The following is a 15,174-nucleotide window of genomic DNA, read 5'->3' on the forward strand; positions in this document are numbered from 1 at the left end:
TAATCTCCTGTCACACTGCTGACATCAGTATGACATCACACCGTACACAAATGACCCTTATATAAGACCGGCATTATCTACCGACAGATTAGTAACAAGATGTCAAAATCATTGAAGGTTTACCCTACTAACCAACTGTTTACCATAGCAACCATGTGTTTTACCTTAGCAACCAACTGTTTACCCTAGCAACCAACTTTTTACCACAGCAACCATGTTTTTTTTACCCTAGCAACCAACTGTTTACCCTAGCAACCAATTGTTTACCATAGCAACCATGTTTTCTTACCCTAGCAACCAACTGTTTACCCTAGCAACCAACTGTTTACCATAGCAACCATGTTTTTTACAGGGCCTGGGATTGATGACATCAGAAATCTCCATATATGGGCATGAAAGGGATTTTGTTTCTGGAAATATGTCTGTGGGGTGCCACATTTGGAATAAAACACTTACATCACACATCTGGATATCCATACAGCCCATCTAGTTTGCCTGTGTCCATTTATGCCCATATATCTGATGACATTGGGACAATGATCTCCATATATGGGCATAAAACTTATGTTAATTAGTAAAGCCTGGGGATCTCCATATATGGGCATGAGGGGTACCCTAAAAGGGCATCATCTGGGAATAGCAAATATAGTTATCCTAGAAAGTGAAAATCTTACATCAAAGGCCATAACTACCTACCTACCACCATACTGCATTCCTCATTAAACTACCTACCAGTAAGATGCCTAAGGGAGAAAAGCAAAGGGCGAGGTTGCACCATTTCTTGGTCTTCTGGCCAGTGATGTATATCGGACCATTTAACCATATATGGAGACATCTGGTACCCAAAGATATTCACAGATATGGGCTTAATATTGATGACATAAGGGATCTCCATATATGGGCGTAAAAGGGATTTGGTTCCCCTGGCATCACAGGGATCTCCATATATGGGCATAAAATGGATTTGGTTACCCTGGCAACACGGGGATCTCCATATCTCCATATATGGGCATAAAAGGGATTTGGTTCCCCTGGCATCACAGGGATCTCCATATATGGGCATAAAAGGGATTTGGTTCCCCTGACATTACAGTGATGTCAGTGGCTGGTTCTACAGAGGGGATCTCCATTTATGGGCATAAAAGGGAATGTATGTATGATGATGTCAGATATCATAGACGTCATAGGACTTTCACATAACGAATAACTGAGTAAGCATGTAAACCCGTAAAATCTATATTTGGGCATGGCTGATTTATGACCTCATCATGATGACACGAGCAAACACAGCTGAATTGTATAAATGATCAGTGCAGAAACCAACAGAAGTATTTGACCAAGACTCTTCGATTTAAACATCAACAAAGGTGTGACGTTTGTTGATGGTCACGTGTGACGTGTGACGGACGGACGGACGGACGGACGGACGGACGGCCGGTGGAGGTTTTCATAGTAAACTGCTCCCTGACGGTCGCAACAATACAATACAATACAATACAATACAATACAATACAATAGAAATTACAATGCAATCAATCAGAACAACATATGTACAGGTGAAAAAACAGTTTTCATGCATCATTTCAGTCACAACCCATAACCGGTCACAACACGACCACCCCCCTCCCCGATGGGACCGTGTGACCAGCAAGCGTAGTCGTAGATCATGTGACTGAGAAGGCGTCGGCGAGGGGGAGGAGCTTCAGTGAAAACACAGCAGCCTACGTTCACCCACACACATACACACAACACACACACATCAACAACAAGAACGGCTTTCACAATAACGGATACCAGGGCATTTATTTATTTCCCTCCACAAGTCAACGACATTCACTTCCCCTCACATTGCCATGAAATGAGGGGAGCATGGGGGCCAAAGAGTCGAGGATAGGTTTCCTGTCGTATGACGAGGCCGTCAAGAGAGGTAAGCCAAATAAAAATCCATCACATTTGCCTACTAGGCTAGCGTAGCTAGCTAGTCTGTAATAACGATATAACCAAGGAGTCGTCCGTGATGTCACAAGTTGAACCACCGGCTTGCGGAAGTGTTCAGATTCACGTCCGACTGCGTCGTACGAGTCAGTCGGTACGACGGTGTCGTGCGCCGAAAATAGACGATAATAAAAAGGCGAGCCTGTAGCGCTAGTTTGTATTTCTGCGCGTGACACGGCCGTACCGCGGAATATAAACGAAAACTAGTCACTCTTTATTACGGGAACATTGAAAGCGCAAAAGTTGTTGTCAACAGAAATTACGCATTTCCCATTTGAAATTAAAGTTGAAAATTCATCCACAACGATTCTGACACATACTTGCGACGTCACTTACTTATCCATAATTTCTTCTCGGCTTAGCCCTAGCTAGCCAGAGTGGTGAACCCAAACCTGGGATGATGGGCTGTCCTCAGCCGAACGAGCATCATAACCACCGACCACCGGGGGCTGGCCTTTTAAAGGGTTGGCTAGCGTTTAGCTGGCCAACACTGACCTGTAAATAAACTTAACACCCAATGCCGCCAAGACCACTGGCCTTGCACAGGGTAGCTGGGTTACGTTATTAGCCAGCGGTTTCTGCTGGCTAACGTACTGTATTTGTAGCTCAGTGGTTCTCAAACCTTTTCATGTCAAGGACCCACAAATTGACACTTATTACAAGTTATTAGCCCGCAGACCCCCATTTGAAAAGATACGCCGGGGATCCCCATAAGAGAAGATTTTTACAGCTCTAGTAAAGAAAAGAAGTGATTCTAAACCACCAAGGACCCCCAGTTTGACATGAATTATAGGCTACGGACCCCCCATGTAATAGAATTTCTCTCTCTGGGACCCAATTTATATTGTAAAATCAATGTTAATTTAACTCTGAGACTGTACAAATTGAATCATTTGGTTCTTAACTCTCTGTGTTACATACCCATAAGGTTCCATTTGGTTCCTATCATTTAGCTGGGGACCCACTGGAACTCCCGACCACTCAAGCATATCGGCGTCTTGTCACTGCTAGTGTTTCAGATGAGAGAGTAGATACAGGATTCCAAAACTGTGTTCTTGTTCTCTTCATTCCTGTGAGTGACAGCCCCCAAATATGCATTTCAAAGCAACTGCTGCTAATAGGCTGCTAGTCATGTATTTTAAATGCCAGCATTTTAGTTTTTCTCTGGAAAAGACTGACACCAAGGAGGATCTGTTTCATGTATGAACAAACATGAATGGCAACTGCTTGAGCAAGACTTTTACTTGCTTCCATGAGTAAATAATAACATGTTAATTATAATATGGTTATAATATGGTTAGTCCATACAACAATAGGGCTGTCACGATATGACATTTTACAGGACGATTAATTGTCACTCAAATAATTGGCGATTAACGATTTAATTGTGTTTTTGTCGTTGATAATTACATTTCTGTTTGGCTTTTAGGCTTTGAAGTTGTACATGGTAGATATGACACATAACCTAAATATACAAAGAAATTACTGACATATTTGACAACTTAATAACTTTGATAGTGGAAATAGCCGATCTACAAGCTCACAACGCGTCGCGATGCGACGCGTTGTGAGCTTGTAGATCTGCTATTTCCACTATTTCGGACATTTTTCAACATTCACGATTATGACGATTATGACAAAATAATTGCGATAATGTCAAATAATCACGATTAGGCGATTATGTAATAATTGTGACAGCCCTATACAACAATGCAAATAGAAGCGTCCTCCTGGCTACTCCAACAACACACACACACACACACACACACACACACACACACACACACACACACACACACACACACACACACACACACACAGGTTCTGCTATCAATAAAGGTTCTGCCTTTATTGATAGGAGATAGTGGAGATAGACAGGAAACAGGTAGAGAGATCGGGATTCGAAACCGTGACACGCTGTCAGGCTGCAATGTGGTATGCACCTGGACCACTAGGCCAGTGGGCACCCCAACTCCAACAACTGTTTAAATGCAGTATTAGACACTTATTACCATGTGTCCATCACTGTGTACATGTACAAAATACACACTTATGCACATAAACCTGACGCGTTTGAGCCTCTCAGGCAGTTCATTCGTTTATCACATTGCCACTAGCAGCTATCAGGAAGGTCCAATCGGCCAGTGTCTCAGCTCTGTCCGGCATTAGGCACATCTTGAAATGGTGATGATATAAATAGACTTGGCGTGAGATTGATATCAAGAACGTATTCCTGTTACTGGTATAGTTAATGCATTTTTACTTCCTCAATATCACTATGACAGTGTCAACATTTTACAATACACAAGCATTTTACTGACAAACTAAGTTCCAGCCAAGAAAGGATAAGCTTTCACAATTCACATTTCACACCCTGAGTAAATCACCCATAAACGGATGATTGGTTGATAATCATTGCACAGGCGTTGTGTTGTTGTGTTGCATTGGAGCAGTTGTGCAAGATGTGGGCATTTATCAGGAAGAACTTGGACAAATATCTTGGCCATCTTCATATCCGTCTTGGTGCACTTTGCTCTCTGTTTGTAGGCTGAACTTTACTCATAGGCATAGCTGTCAGAATGTGTTATACATTCATCTCTGTTGGCAAAGGCTATGGGCTTTTCCAGGGCTGTTTTGTAGATACATAATTTACATTGGCCTATTCTGTTTTATGTCTAAAAAAAAGTAGGTATCAGATAAACTATTTCCGTAATCTCTCAAGGCAGATTCAGAGCTTTGCAGCTGAATCTGTCTGTAACTCCCATTACAACATGTAGAATTGTTGTTATTAGGAATGAAAATAAAGGAGCACCACCGGAATTAATTTTTTGCAGATTGCTTAAGCGATAATAACATTATACTGGCCAGAGTGGCCACCATATCATTTTATTAAACCGTTTCTAAATCTATTTACTCACAATGATATTGACAGTTTCACACAAAGGCCTGTGGGAACAAGCCTTGCTATTCTCCTACAGGACTCATTACAGGACCCAAAGTCTTTTCCCCTCTCATCTCAACTCCTTGTGTGGCGGTTTGTACATTCTTCAGGCTGATTGCCTTTCTTGCTCTCATGATCACATGTGACCAAACACAACGAGTCTGTGGAATTATCCAGCCTCTATAGCTTTATCTGACCAGTCACATGGCCATGGCCCACATCAGAAATAAAGGCTATGGGACGACGACAGCAGAGATTATGGGGTCAGTTTTCGTGGACGCTTTGTGGAGTAGGACACTAGTGGAGTAATGGAAAGCACAAAGCCTATAGATTAGGCAAACCATTGATGCTTAATTGTCCTTCGTTCGAACATTTATAGTGCTTTTTGATTTTATTAAATGAGAAGTGCTCTATCTTTTTGACAGCCTAGCTAATTTGAGCACAATGTGACTACAAACTTAGCTGACCTTCTAGTTGATGCTAGTCAGACAGATATACGACATAGAAATAGGCATGCCCACAAATTCACGAAATCACCATGTGATGAGCCGCTGCATTAGTAGTGACTGGAAGAAGTAGTCGCTTCAGTTCAAGAAAAGTTGTTTGTTGGTTTGTGTACTGTTGATTTACTATCCTAACTGTTTTTTCTGTGAATGAATTGTGATATCACTGTAACCCCTAGGCTGAATTCAAAGTGTTGATTTGTTCCTCTAAAGTGCACAAAAAGTTGGTTACGCCTTGTTTATGCACAATATGCAGTAGCAGTGCTTTAGTCTGCACTCTCAGAAGAGCACAGATATCTGCTAGGAGGACCATGCCCTAATAATGCTGTCTGACGACGCAACTTATTTCTCTATTTCTGTCTCTCTCTCTCTCCATCTCTCTGTCACTCCCCTTTTGCTTTCTTCCTCTGTGTATGTGTCAGTACGGCACTTTGTGGAACTGACACACTGGGTGTCACTGCAATCTTTATAGATGTGTGTGTGTGTGTGTGTGTGTGTGTGTGTGTGTGTGTGTGTGTGTGTGTGTGTGTGTGTGTGTGTGTGTGTGTGTGTGTGTGTGTGTGTGTGTGTGTGTGTGTGTGTGTGTGTGTGTGTGTGTAAATATTAATAATCAACTGGTATGCAATATAGTTGCATGCTTGCAGCAGCCTTTGTGCCAAGAACTACTAATAGTGCAGATCCATTAAGCTGACTGGATAGTTCGTACCTGATTTCCTTGCAGACACGTGTCCTTCTGGTCTTGGCTGTAATTTACTAATTCACACAGACCCTGCAGATTTGCAGCAACACTCGATTTGCTCCCTCTTGTTCCCCATTCGCAGTCCTCACTCCATTTGACTGGTTCCTCTAGTGAGGACGTTCTTTGAACTACTTTGCAAAGGTAAACAGACTGAGTGGATGTGGAAAGTTGAGATTGTGAATTGAATTAAGTCAGTGGTTCCTTCCCAATCTTTTTTCCTTCACTGTCTGTTTGTATGTCTGTTTAAAAAAAATAGCTTTTCCAACAAGCACCAGTGTCTATATGTAACGGAGGTGATCCGAACCTCCCCACCCGGCTTCGAACCCGGGTCTCCCGCGTGAAAGTCCATTATCTTAACCTTACCGCATTTAAATTACTCCAAAGGGATATCCCTATGGAACGAGGGCAGATACTAGACTTTTGAGGTTTCAGGCTGGGGCTGCGACTCTCCGCCACACTCACCCCCCTTTGACCTCCTCCTACGGGGAAGCCCGGATCCGGGTCACGGCACCAATGTAACGGAGGTGATCCGAACCTTCCCACCGGCTTCGAACCTGGGTCTCCCGCGTGAAAGTCCAATATATTAACCATTACTCCAAAGGGATATCCCTATGGAACGAGGGCAGATACTAGATTTTTGAGGCTTCAGGCTAGGGCTGCGACTCTCCGCCACATATAGTAGCACAAAAGCACATCTCTGCTCTCTCTGGTGGTCACCACATATTTCACCCCGTGTGATATATGTAATAAACGAAAGGTCTAGAACAGGAGTCTTCAACAGGGGGTCCGGGACCCCTAGGGGGTCCTCAGAGTTTCTACAGGGGGTCCTCCAAATCTTTGTGTGATAGAAACTTTTTTTCCCCTTTTTTATAATAACCACTTGAACCCTAGCGTCCATATTCTGAGAACGCGTCGCGCTGCGAGGTGTTGTAAGCTTATAGATCGGCTATTTTCGGCAAAGAGCTTTGGTGTAGAGGGGAAAAAGAGCAGACTACGTACAGAGTGAAATGTCAAGTTTATTAAGCATTGACGGTTCAAGTGGTTAAATATCTGAAAACACAAATTGACATGAATCCAATCGTCCTGTCAAACGATGAAACTATATGGAATCAATGAAAAAGTTGTGGGGGCTTGATCTCTCATTCAACTAAGGGGTCCTTGGCCCGAAAACGTTGAAGACCCCTGGTCTAGAATAGATAACCAGCATGCCACATATCTCTGGGTGCTTGCTGCTCGGCGAGGCATCAAGGAGTGATCGGATAGGTTCTGTATGGCATGTTGGACTGATTCAGGCAGACAGCGGATAAAAGCAAGTTATGATGATTTTGTGTAACCAGTTTAAGTTTTTATACACCTCCAAAAAGAGAAGACCTCACACCCTCCTGTGATCTTTGACGCCGCCCTAAGAGGGGAATGGAATACCAGGTTGGGAAACACTGGTCTAGAGAGGTAATGACAAATCCAAAGACGCATAAAAAAACGGAAATTACCAAAATTGTGACACTGCCTCAACCCATTTAGGCCTAACCTATAGAATAGGGCTAAATCAGAAATTAGCCTACAAAACAAATATGTTGCTACATACTGTACATGTACTGTAAGCCCCTCCCAAACAGCAAAATGTGTTCCCGGCCTGAATGGGTTAAGGATAATATGGTAGGCTATTATAGTGTTTTATCATTTAATATAGAGGATACCATAATGAGGGGATTAAGGTCTAGGGATGTGACAGCCCAGGGCAAGAAAACAAAGTTTGCCGTCCCAGTCGGGCAAGTACCAATTAAGCGCAACATTGTTGATGTTTTCATTTTCGTTTTAGATTTCTCCTATCACTTGCAGACTGCCGCTGTCTGCTTTTTCTGAACCTCTGCTTGAGCAGGGCTCCAGACTGCCAACCAAATTGTGCCAGTTAAAAACGTCACCTCTCTTGATCACATTCCTGCAAGTGCGTTATCATTAGGTTTGTCTCTCCCTGGCCTGCTGTGTGTGTGTGTGTGTGTGTGTGTGTGTGTGTGTGTGTGTGTGTGTGTGTGTGTGTGTGTGTGTGTGTGTGTGTGTGTGTGTGTGTGTGTGTGTGTGTGTGTGTGTGTGTGTGTGTGTGTGTGTGTGTGTGGTGTGCGTTGATGAAACGTGTTGCTGTTCAGTGTTTCACCTAGGAAGAAAGCAATTAAAACCCCTGAGTTAAGGTGTTTTATTTATGTCTTGTACTGTATGTCCACTGGAGAATACAGCAGTCTACCATGCAAATTGAAATGACAATCCAAACAAACCTGGTCTCCATACCAGAGCCTTTGTGGCAAACTGGCAGCAGTAGGCAAATTGAAATCCTCAAACCACAGGTGGAGGCAGTGCAGGGTACAAATGCAAAGCACCAGCCTGCATGTGCTTATTCATCCTGAGGTGATAAGGCCTGCTGACTCCGCGACTCTTCATGGATCACAGGTGCTAGGCTACGCATGTCTCAGGTGACTATTAGACTAGCTGTGTGTGGGAGAGGGCTTAGACTAGAGATCCCTCCGACTGACTCATTACTTCATGACTGGGCGGTGGTCGGCCACAAAGACAAATACAGCAGGTCTCAAAAATGCTCCATGGAAAGATGGGGTATGATTTCACTATTCCATCAGTCACAAATTGGCACAACAGAACTCCTCTACCTGTCAATGTAAAGTATTAATATTTACTCTAGAGATCCTATACAAAGGTGTGCTTTTATCCTGAGAATGCTCAGCTTACTTTAGTTTTAACACACATGGTCGGTGACAAAAAAACTCAAAACAGCACAGTCACTGAGGCTTTAGTCACATGATCTATGTGTTGGCATGCTACGTCACTCAAATTTTGTTTTGTTTCCATTCTAAGCTGTAACCGGCAGGAGAGTCAGTGGCCCCTGCCTGCACCTGAGCGTGAATCAAAACTCCCAGTTCCAACAAGGGACCAAGGGCGGAGCGCTTGTTTTCTCATGGTTTTCAGGCAACCATGAGCCACGTGAGACACCGAGTGAGTCGCCGTGTCGAGCAGTGCGACGGTCGCATGAGCCGACTCAGCGCTGTTACCATTATGTGCCGTTATGGACAGAATAGTAAGTCTTAGTCCCCCCGACTTTCGCCACCTGCACGGTCCAGGCGAACACAATGGGGCGCTCCCTACCAGCGGTTCAACCAATCACAAGCTTCCACTGCTGGAAGTGGGATGGTGTTTTGATACACGCTGCACCTGAGCTCTTGTTATGTCAGGGACGAGACAGTCACTGATTAAGTCACAAAGGGGAGGGTCTTTTCTGGAGTCTGCCTTTCTGACCACAGTTGTTTGGGAAGGCTGTCTGTTGCTAAAGACATGGGTTCAATACAGTCAAGCTATAACCTTAAGATATAAGCAGCCTGGCACAAAGTTTAACAAGAAGTGGCCGTGTAAGGAGGAGCCCACCTATCATAGATTTTAAGTGTCCAATCACAGTCTCTTGGTTTCCAGGAAAGAAGCCAGTACAATGTATGCTCATAAAGTTGCTAGTTGCCAAATCAAGTTTGCAAAGTTGGCAACACTGGCTAAATTGATGGACATTACATTGTGTGTGTGTGTGTGTGTGTGTGTGTGTGTGTGTGTGTGTGTGTGTGTGTGTGTGTGTGTGTGTGTGCGTGTGCGCATGCGCGCATGCGTGCGTGTGTCTGCGTGCATGCGAGCGTGTGTTTCAGAGACAATGTGTATACAATGTCTATTGGATGTTATCACCTCAGTGTTCACTGTTCAGTGCTGCCAAGACTGTGCATGTCTATTTTTTGTGTTACACATTAGTGTGCGTGGGGGTTCGCTTGGGGAATGAGTCCTTTGGTAGGTTGTGGAGAAATGGCCTCATTGTTCTCCACTGAATGGTAGCCATTACAGTTAATGCAGCCTAGTGTCCAAGAATACAGCCATTGCATCAGAGTATCACAATAAACAGTGTTCTCCATCATGTGGGCTGCTTTGTTTTCATTGGCCATTTTGCTAGCTTATTTAAACAATTTTCCTGTCATCTGACAAAGTCACTGTTCATCATGTTGCTTATACACAAAGGATTATGTTCAGGTTGTAATGAATCCACACGTGTTACTCTAAAGATTTTTACTATTTAAATACTACTTTCTTTCCAATATTAAACATTGTCATTACTATACATTCTGAGTTGTTGTGTGGAAATTGGAAAGGTCTTCTCTATTACCTAGAATGGGAGAATCGACAAGTCTTCATTTTATATTCAAGTTGTGCTGTTTCAAATGGAGTTGAGATTCACTGTTCAATTCTATGAGGCTCCTTAGAGTGCAATTTCTTTTATAATTTAAACAACTCAAAGGTAATGGTGTTGTTTAATATTGAACATGTGCAGCATCCCACTTTAAGGGAAGGGACATATTATATATATTATTTTAGGGATGTTTTTCATACTTTCTTTTTAATTGTCACTGGAATATGCCTACATACAAAACCAGGCTAGTATGATTCAGATCAAACCTAAATAAGTGAGGTAGTACAGCTAATATACACAAGGCTAAGTTCTGACTTGTCCATTGGTCTGTAGCAGGTTGAGGTGACCAGACTGACTGCTTGCTGTGGACCAGCTGCCACTCATCACTGCTACGGGGACAACATCCATTAGTTACTGTGTCACAGCTGAGATGGAACTGGCCCAAGCGCAGGGTCTGCTGGGGTGAAGGTGCAACAAACTCAGTCAAAGATAATGGGCTGTGGAGGCCTGCCGCTGGATCAATACTTATTATTTATGACAGTGGAGTGTGCTGAGCTAGTTGTGCCACTGCTCGCTATAGCAGTTCAGCCCATGCCTTTTGCCACACATAGCATTTGGTTAATTCAGGTAACTCACTGAGCCTGTCACTGGCAGCCTGACTATAGTAAGCCGGTTATTATGTGCATTAATCATGTTTGCTAGAAAGGATTCATACCGGTTTCAGATTTGCGCTGACAAGTGTGAATCTCAAGGGGTCGTGGTGGCTCGGCCAGTTAGTGTGCAAACCACATAGCTACAGATCTATTTGCATTATAGCCAGACTCGTCATGGTGACTCTGTCTCACTACCCTCTCTCCTACCTAAAAATAGCAGAATTCCTTTTAAAACTCCCTTGAAAAAGTGTGAACTTTGAGGAAAAAGAGTACACTTACTGAATCCAGATAAATTGAGTATCAATATGACTGGTTCATCCGTGAATCACCTAGAAAGAAAGTATATACAGTACATGACCTGATCCTTCTCAGAAAGAACACCAGGCCATTCCCCTTACTGTAGAGGGTGTCTTTGTTGTGACTGTTGTCAGACCAGCTCAGTGTCTTGTTCAATTGCACACTTAAGAACTTTTAAGTGTCCACAATCTCCACTATCTCCATGGTGAACTGATGGAACTCCCAAAAACATTAGTTAAGACAGATGTACAGTACTTTGTGGAGATACAATGAATATTCTTTGCTGATGTAGTTCTTTATGTCTGACTTGGTGATAACACATTTTTGATTGCGACTGTCAGGTCGCAGTTACTATCAAAACCTCCACCGGCTGTCAGTCACGTCACGTCACAACACACTTTTTTTCCCCCGACTCATATCTCCGCCACTGTTGCCCCTATCCATGCCAAACTTTGCACACACACTCCTTGGCTGCCAAACCACAACCTCCACTCATTTCTCACATGGCCCTCTTCTAGTGCCACCATGAGGCCGATTCTTGCAAAACACATTTTTGGACACTGCTCCTACAGATTTTGCCCGAAAATCACGCAAAGCGGTACATATCATGTCTAGAGTCCTGTCATCAACATGGATCTGTAGCGCCACCATCAGGCCGATTTTTTTCAAACACATTTTGACGGTCACTTATCTCCCGATTAGGGAGTTACTGGTACTGATACCGAAGTTTTGCTGCATGGCATTCTCTCCCAATAGATCCTGAATGTCTTCCATTGCACTTCAACACCCAGCCTAACGGATAGCTTTCTTTCATAAACAATCTGGCTGGATGTTTTTCTTTTTAAATCCGCTATCTAATTGGTTTTTGATGAGGTTTTCCCCCTCACCAGGAGAGCCATCTTCAGATGCCCAAACAATTCGCCATAATTTGATAAACCACCTCTGTAGGCGAGGCTTGCAAGCCAGAAAACTAATTTAACTTGTTCTATTTGTGCGTGTTTAATAACCATACAGCCTTTCTCTGTCTGTCTCCACAAAGGCCATAGCAGCATTATGATGAGGCTGCTCCCATCCCTGCCATACTAATGAGTGTGGTTCATTATTGAACCTCGACTGCTGTGCATTCCAGACAATGATCCACGTGTCTTTGTGATCCGGTCTGCTTATCCAAGACCACAATGTGATCAAAATGTAAACATAATGAATATTCAGCCTCCACAGTATTATTGCTTTTCAAAAAGTTTGAAAAGGTAAAGTAGGGTTGCACGATATGGACCAAATTTCATACCTAGATATTTATGCCAAATACTTCTTTATCGATACGATATACGTTATTACCGTACGCATTTCATATTCAATATTTTAAGTGTTGCAAGTGTGTTGTTGATTTTAAGTGCCATTGGGTTCCAACACTTGTTATTTTGATACAAGAAAAGTGTAGGAAAAGGCAAAAAGTAACGATATGGGCAACGATACGGGCGATATGGGCAACGATATGGATGATATATTTCCCAGGGCGATATCGCAACATCGTTGCCTTTCGCTATAATGATATTGCGCATGGTCATACCTCGATAACGATACGATAATGATACATTGTGCAGCCCTAGCTCAAAGTATGAAGCCATACTTTGACTTGTTTCTATTCAGTTTTTCCTTTCTTTCCTGTCCTCACTCAGTCTCTATCCTCTCCCTTCTCACGAAACAAAATGTATAATTATTTTACGCTTTTAGTGTAAATCTAATGTGACGATAAAGTTTTTTTATTTTATTTTTTTCACAACATCCAATACCTGGTTCAAAGGCATTGGATGTCCTTGCCTCCTTAAAATATTCTGTACTTTGCAAATGATAAAGAGAGATTTATGGATGTGAAGTGTTGGTGTATTGCAAAGGATTAGCAGTTGTTTAGGTTCCAGTGCTACTCATGTTGTGAGAAGAACACTACATTTGGAGTGTTTCTTTACATTGTGTGACTTGTAGTGCATTGAGCAGCTGACACAGTGAAATGTAGTTGCTGTGTTTGGTTCCAGCCTTCCAGGTTTCTGCCTTGGCTGGTTGACTGGTGGATGTGTGGAAAACAGCTGAGATGTACAGTAGAGCCCGACCGATACCATTTTTTCCGACCGATACCGATATCCGATGTTGGAGAGTGCTAGAGCACCGATACCGATACCGATGTTTTGTAAAAATCTTTTTTTATTCATTTAAGATCATTTAATTGACTGCTCGCCCCTCGGATAAATGGTCAGATTATTGCTTTTTTTTGTGCTTTTCATGTCAAACTTTGAGTTTGGTCGCAGTTATCAATTTCTATTGCTTGTTGGATAATAATACTCTTTTAATTTGGGGGTTCTGCTGTGTTTTGTCTCGTTTATGAATTAATATGTGTCTTTTATCCAAACAAAGTTTGATTCGCTCATGGATTCGCACAGCGGCTCTGCAAAGTGCAGACAGCCGCCATGCATTGCCAAGCAATTAAACAACACAAGTTCTATAGTCTATAGTAAGACATCTATATTTCTCTGTGGATTTTCACATAGGCCTACACACCTTCCTTCACCGCAACATGAAAAATCTGAGTTAGACAGTGCATGTGGTGAGTGAACGACACACGAGAGGCAGCAGCTCCAGTAGTGTTGGCTTGCATCTTGGACTATTATACTGCACTCTGCTGGATAATTCTGGTATTGCCAACACATAGGCCTATATAACTCAGGGTTTCATGCTCTATCCGCAGACACGTTACAGACAATTAATATATCGGATATCGGTGGAATAATTCACCGATGTTCGATACCGTTCCGATTGCTCCAAAACGACCAATATATCGAATTGACCGATATATCGGTCGGGCTCTAATGTACAGTACTGTAGTTAATAATCTGGGGGTGGGGGAAATGAGCTATAGTGTGTACAGTATTTGTGCATATATATACAGTATATATAGTGCGATATATATGTCTTACAATGTTGTAATATTGTTGTTTTCTGAATGTGTGAAATAATTGCTAGTCCTTATTTGACCTTAAATGTGAAGTCAAGAACTGCAGTAATCCATCCTCTCACAGCTGGTAGTTTGTTAGATACGTGTGTGTGTGTGTGTGTGTGTGTGTGTGTGTGTGTGTGTGTGTGTGTGTGTGTGTGTGTGTGTGTGTGTGTGTGTGTGTGTGTGTGTGTGTGTGTGTGTGTGTGTGTGTGTGTGCATTGTCAGTGACAGAGTTGAGCTCACAGCTAATTGTGTTGACTGAAGTGGAGCGGTCTCTGGAAAGCACCACTGTGTGATGTATATAATAAGACAATAGCCTCTGTCTGTCTGTCACATTTTACATGTCTGTACATGTCTGTCACATTCTACCTGTCTGTCTGTCTGTCTGTCTGTCTGTCTGTCTGTCTGTCTGTCTGTCTGTCTGTCTGTCTGTCTGTCTGTCTGTCTGTCTGTCTGTCTGTCTGTCTGTCACATTTTACCTGTCTGTAAATGTCTGTCACATTCTATCTTTGTCTGTCACATTCTACATGTCTGTCTGTCATAATATTTTAACTGTCTGTCTCACATTATGTTTTTGTTTGTCTACTCTGTCACTCTGACTCACACATTTCTACTAGCGTCTGTTTCATCATTTTATAGCAAACTGCTAGTACCTGACTGAGATGGGGTTTACCTATCTCAAGCTACCCATGTAGCATGTGTTGCATACGTAACCATCCTTTCACCAGTCACCACAAATGCCGTTACTACTCTGTGACACGCTTCAGTTTTCTCTTCAGTTTTCTCTCGGAGATGCAGTCTCTGACTGCAACACATCAAACACTGACTGTACTCA

At 42.8% G+C, this 15,174-nt stretch overlaps 1 protein-coding gene across 3 annotated transcripts in view; it reads left to right on the forward strand.

Annotated features, from left to right (window-relative positions):
• The first annotated feature begins 1,740 nt into the window (after positions 1 to 1,740).
• The window catches only part of usp32 (ubiquitin specific peptidase 32), an 84,349-nt gene continuing 70,915 nt past the window's right edge, over positions 1,741 to 15,174 (forward strand). For all 3 annotated transcript variants that reach the window (XM_080730928.1, XM_080730929.1, XM_080730930.1), the window contains exon 1: positions 1,741 to 1,927. In XM_080730928.1, the coding sequence (XP_080587054.1) occupies positions 1,870 to 1,927 (58 nt within the window). In that variant the 5' untranslated portion in view covers positions 1,741 to 1,869. The remainder of the gene's footprint in view (positions 1,928 to 15,174) is intronic.

The sequence above is a fragment of the Nannobrachium achirus genome (assembly GCF_963921795.1).
Source record: "Nannobrachium achirus genome assembly, chromosome: 8".
NCBI classification, from domain to species: domain Eukaryota; kingdom Metazoa; phylum Chordata; class Actinopteri; order Myctophiformes; family Myctophidae; genus Nannobrachium; species Nannobrachium achirus.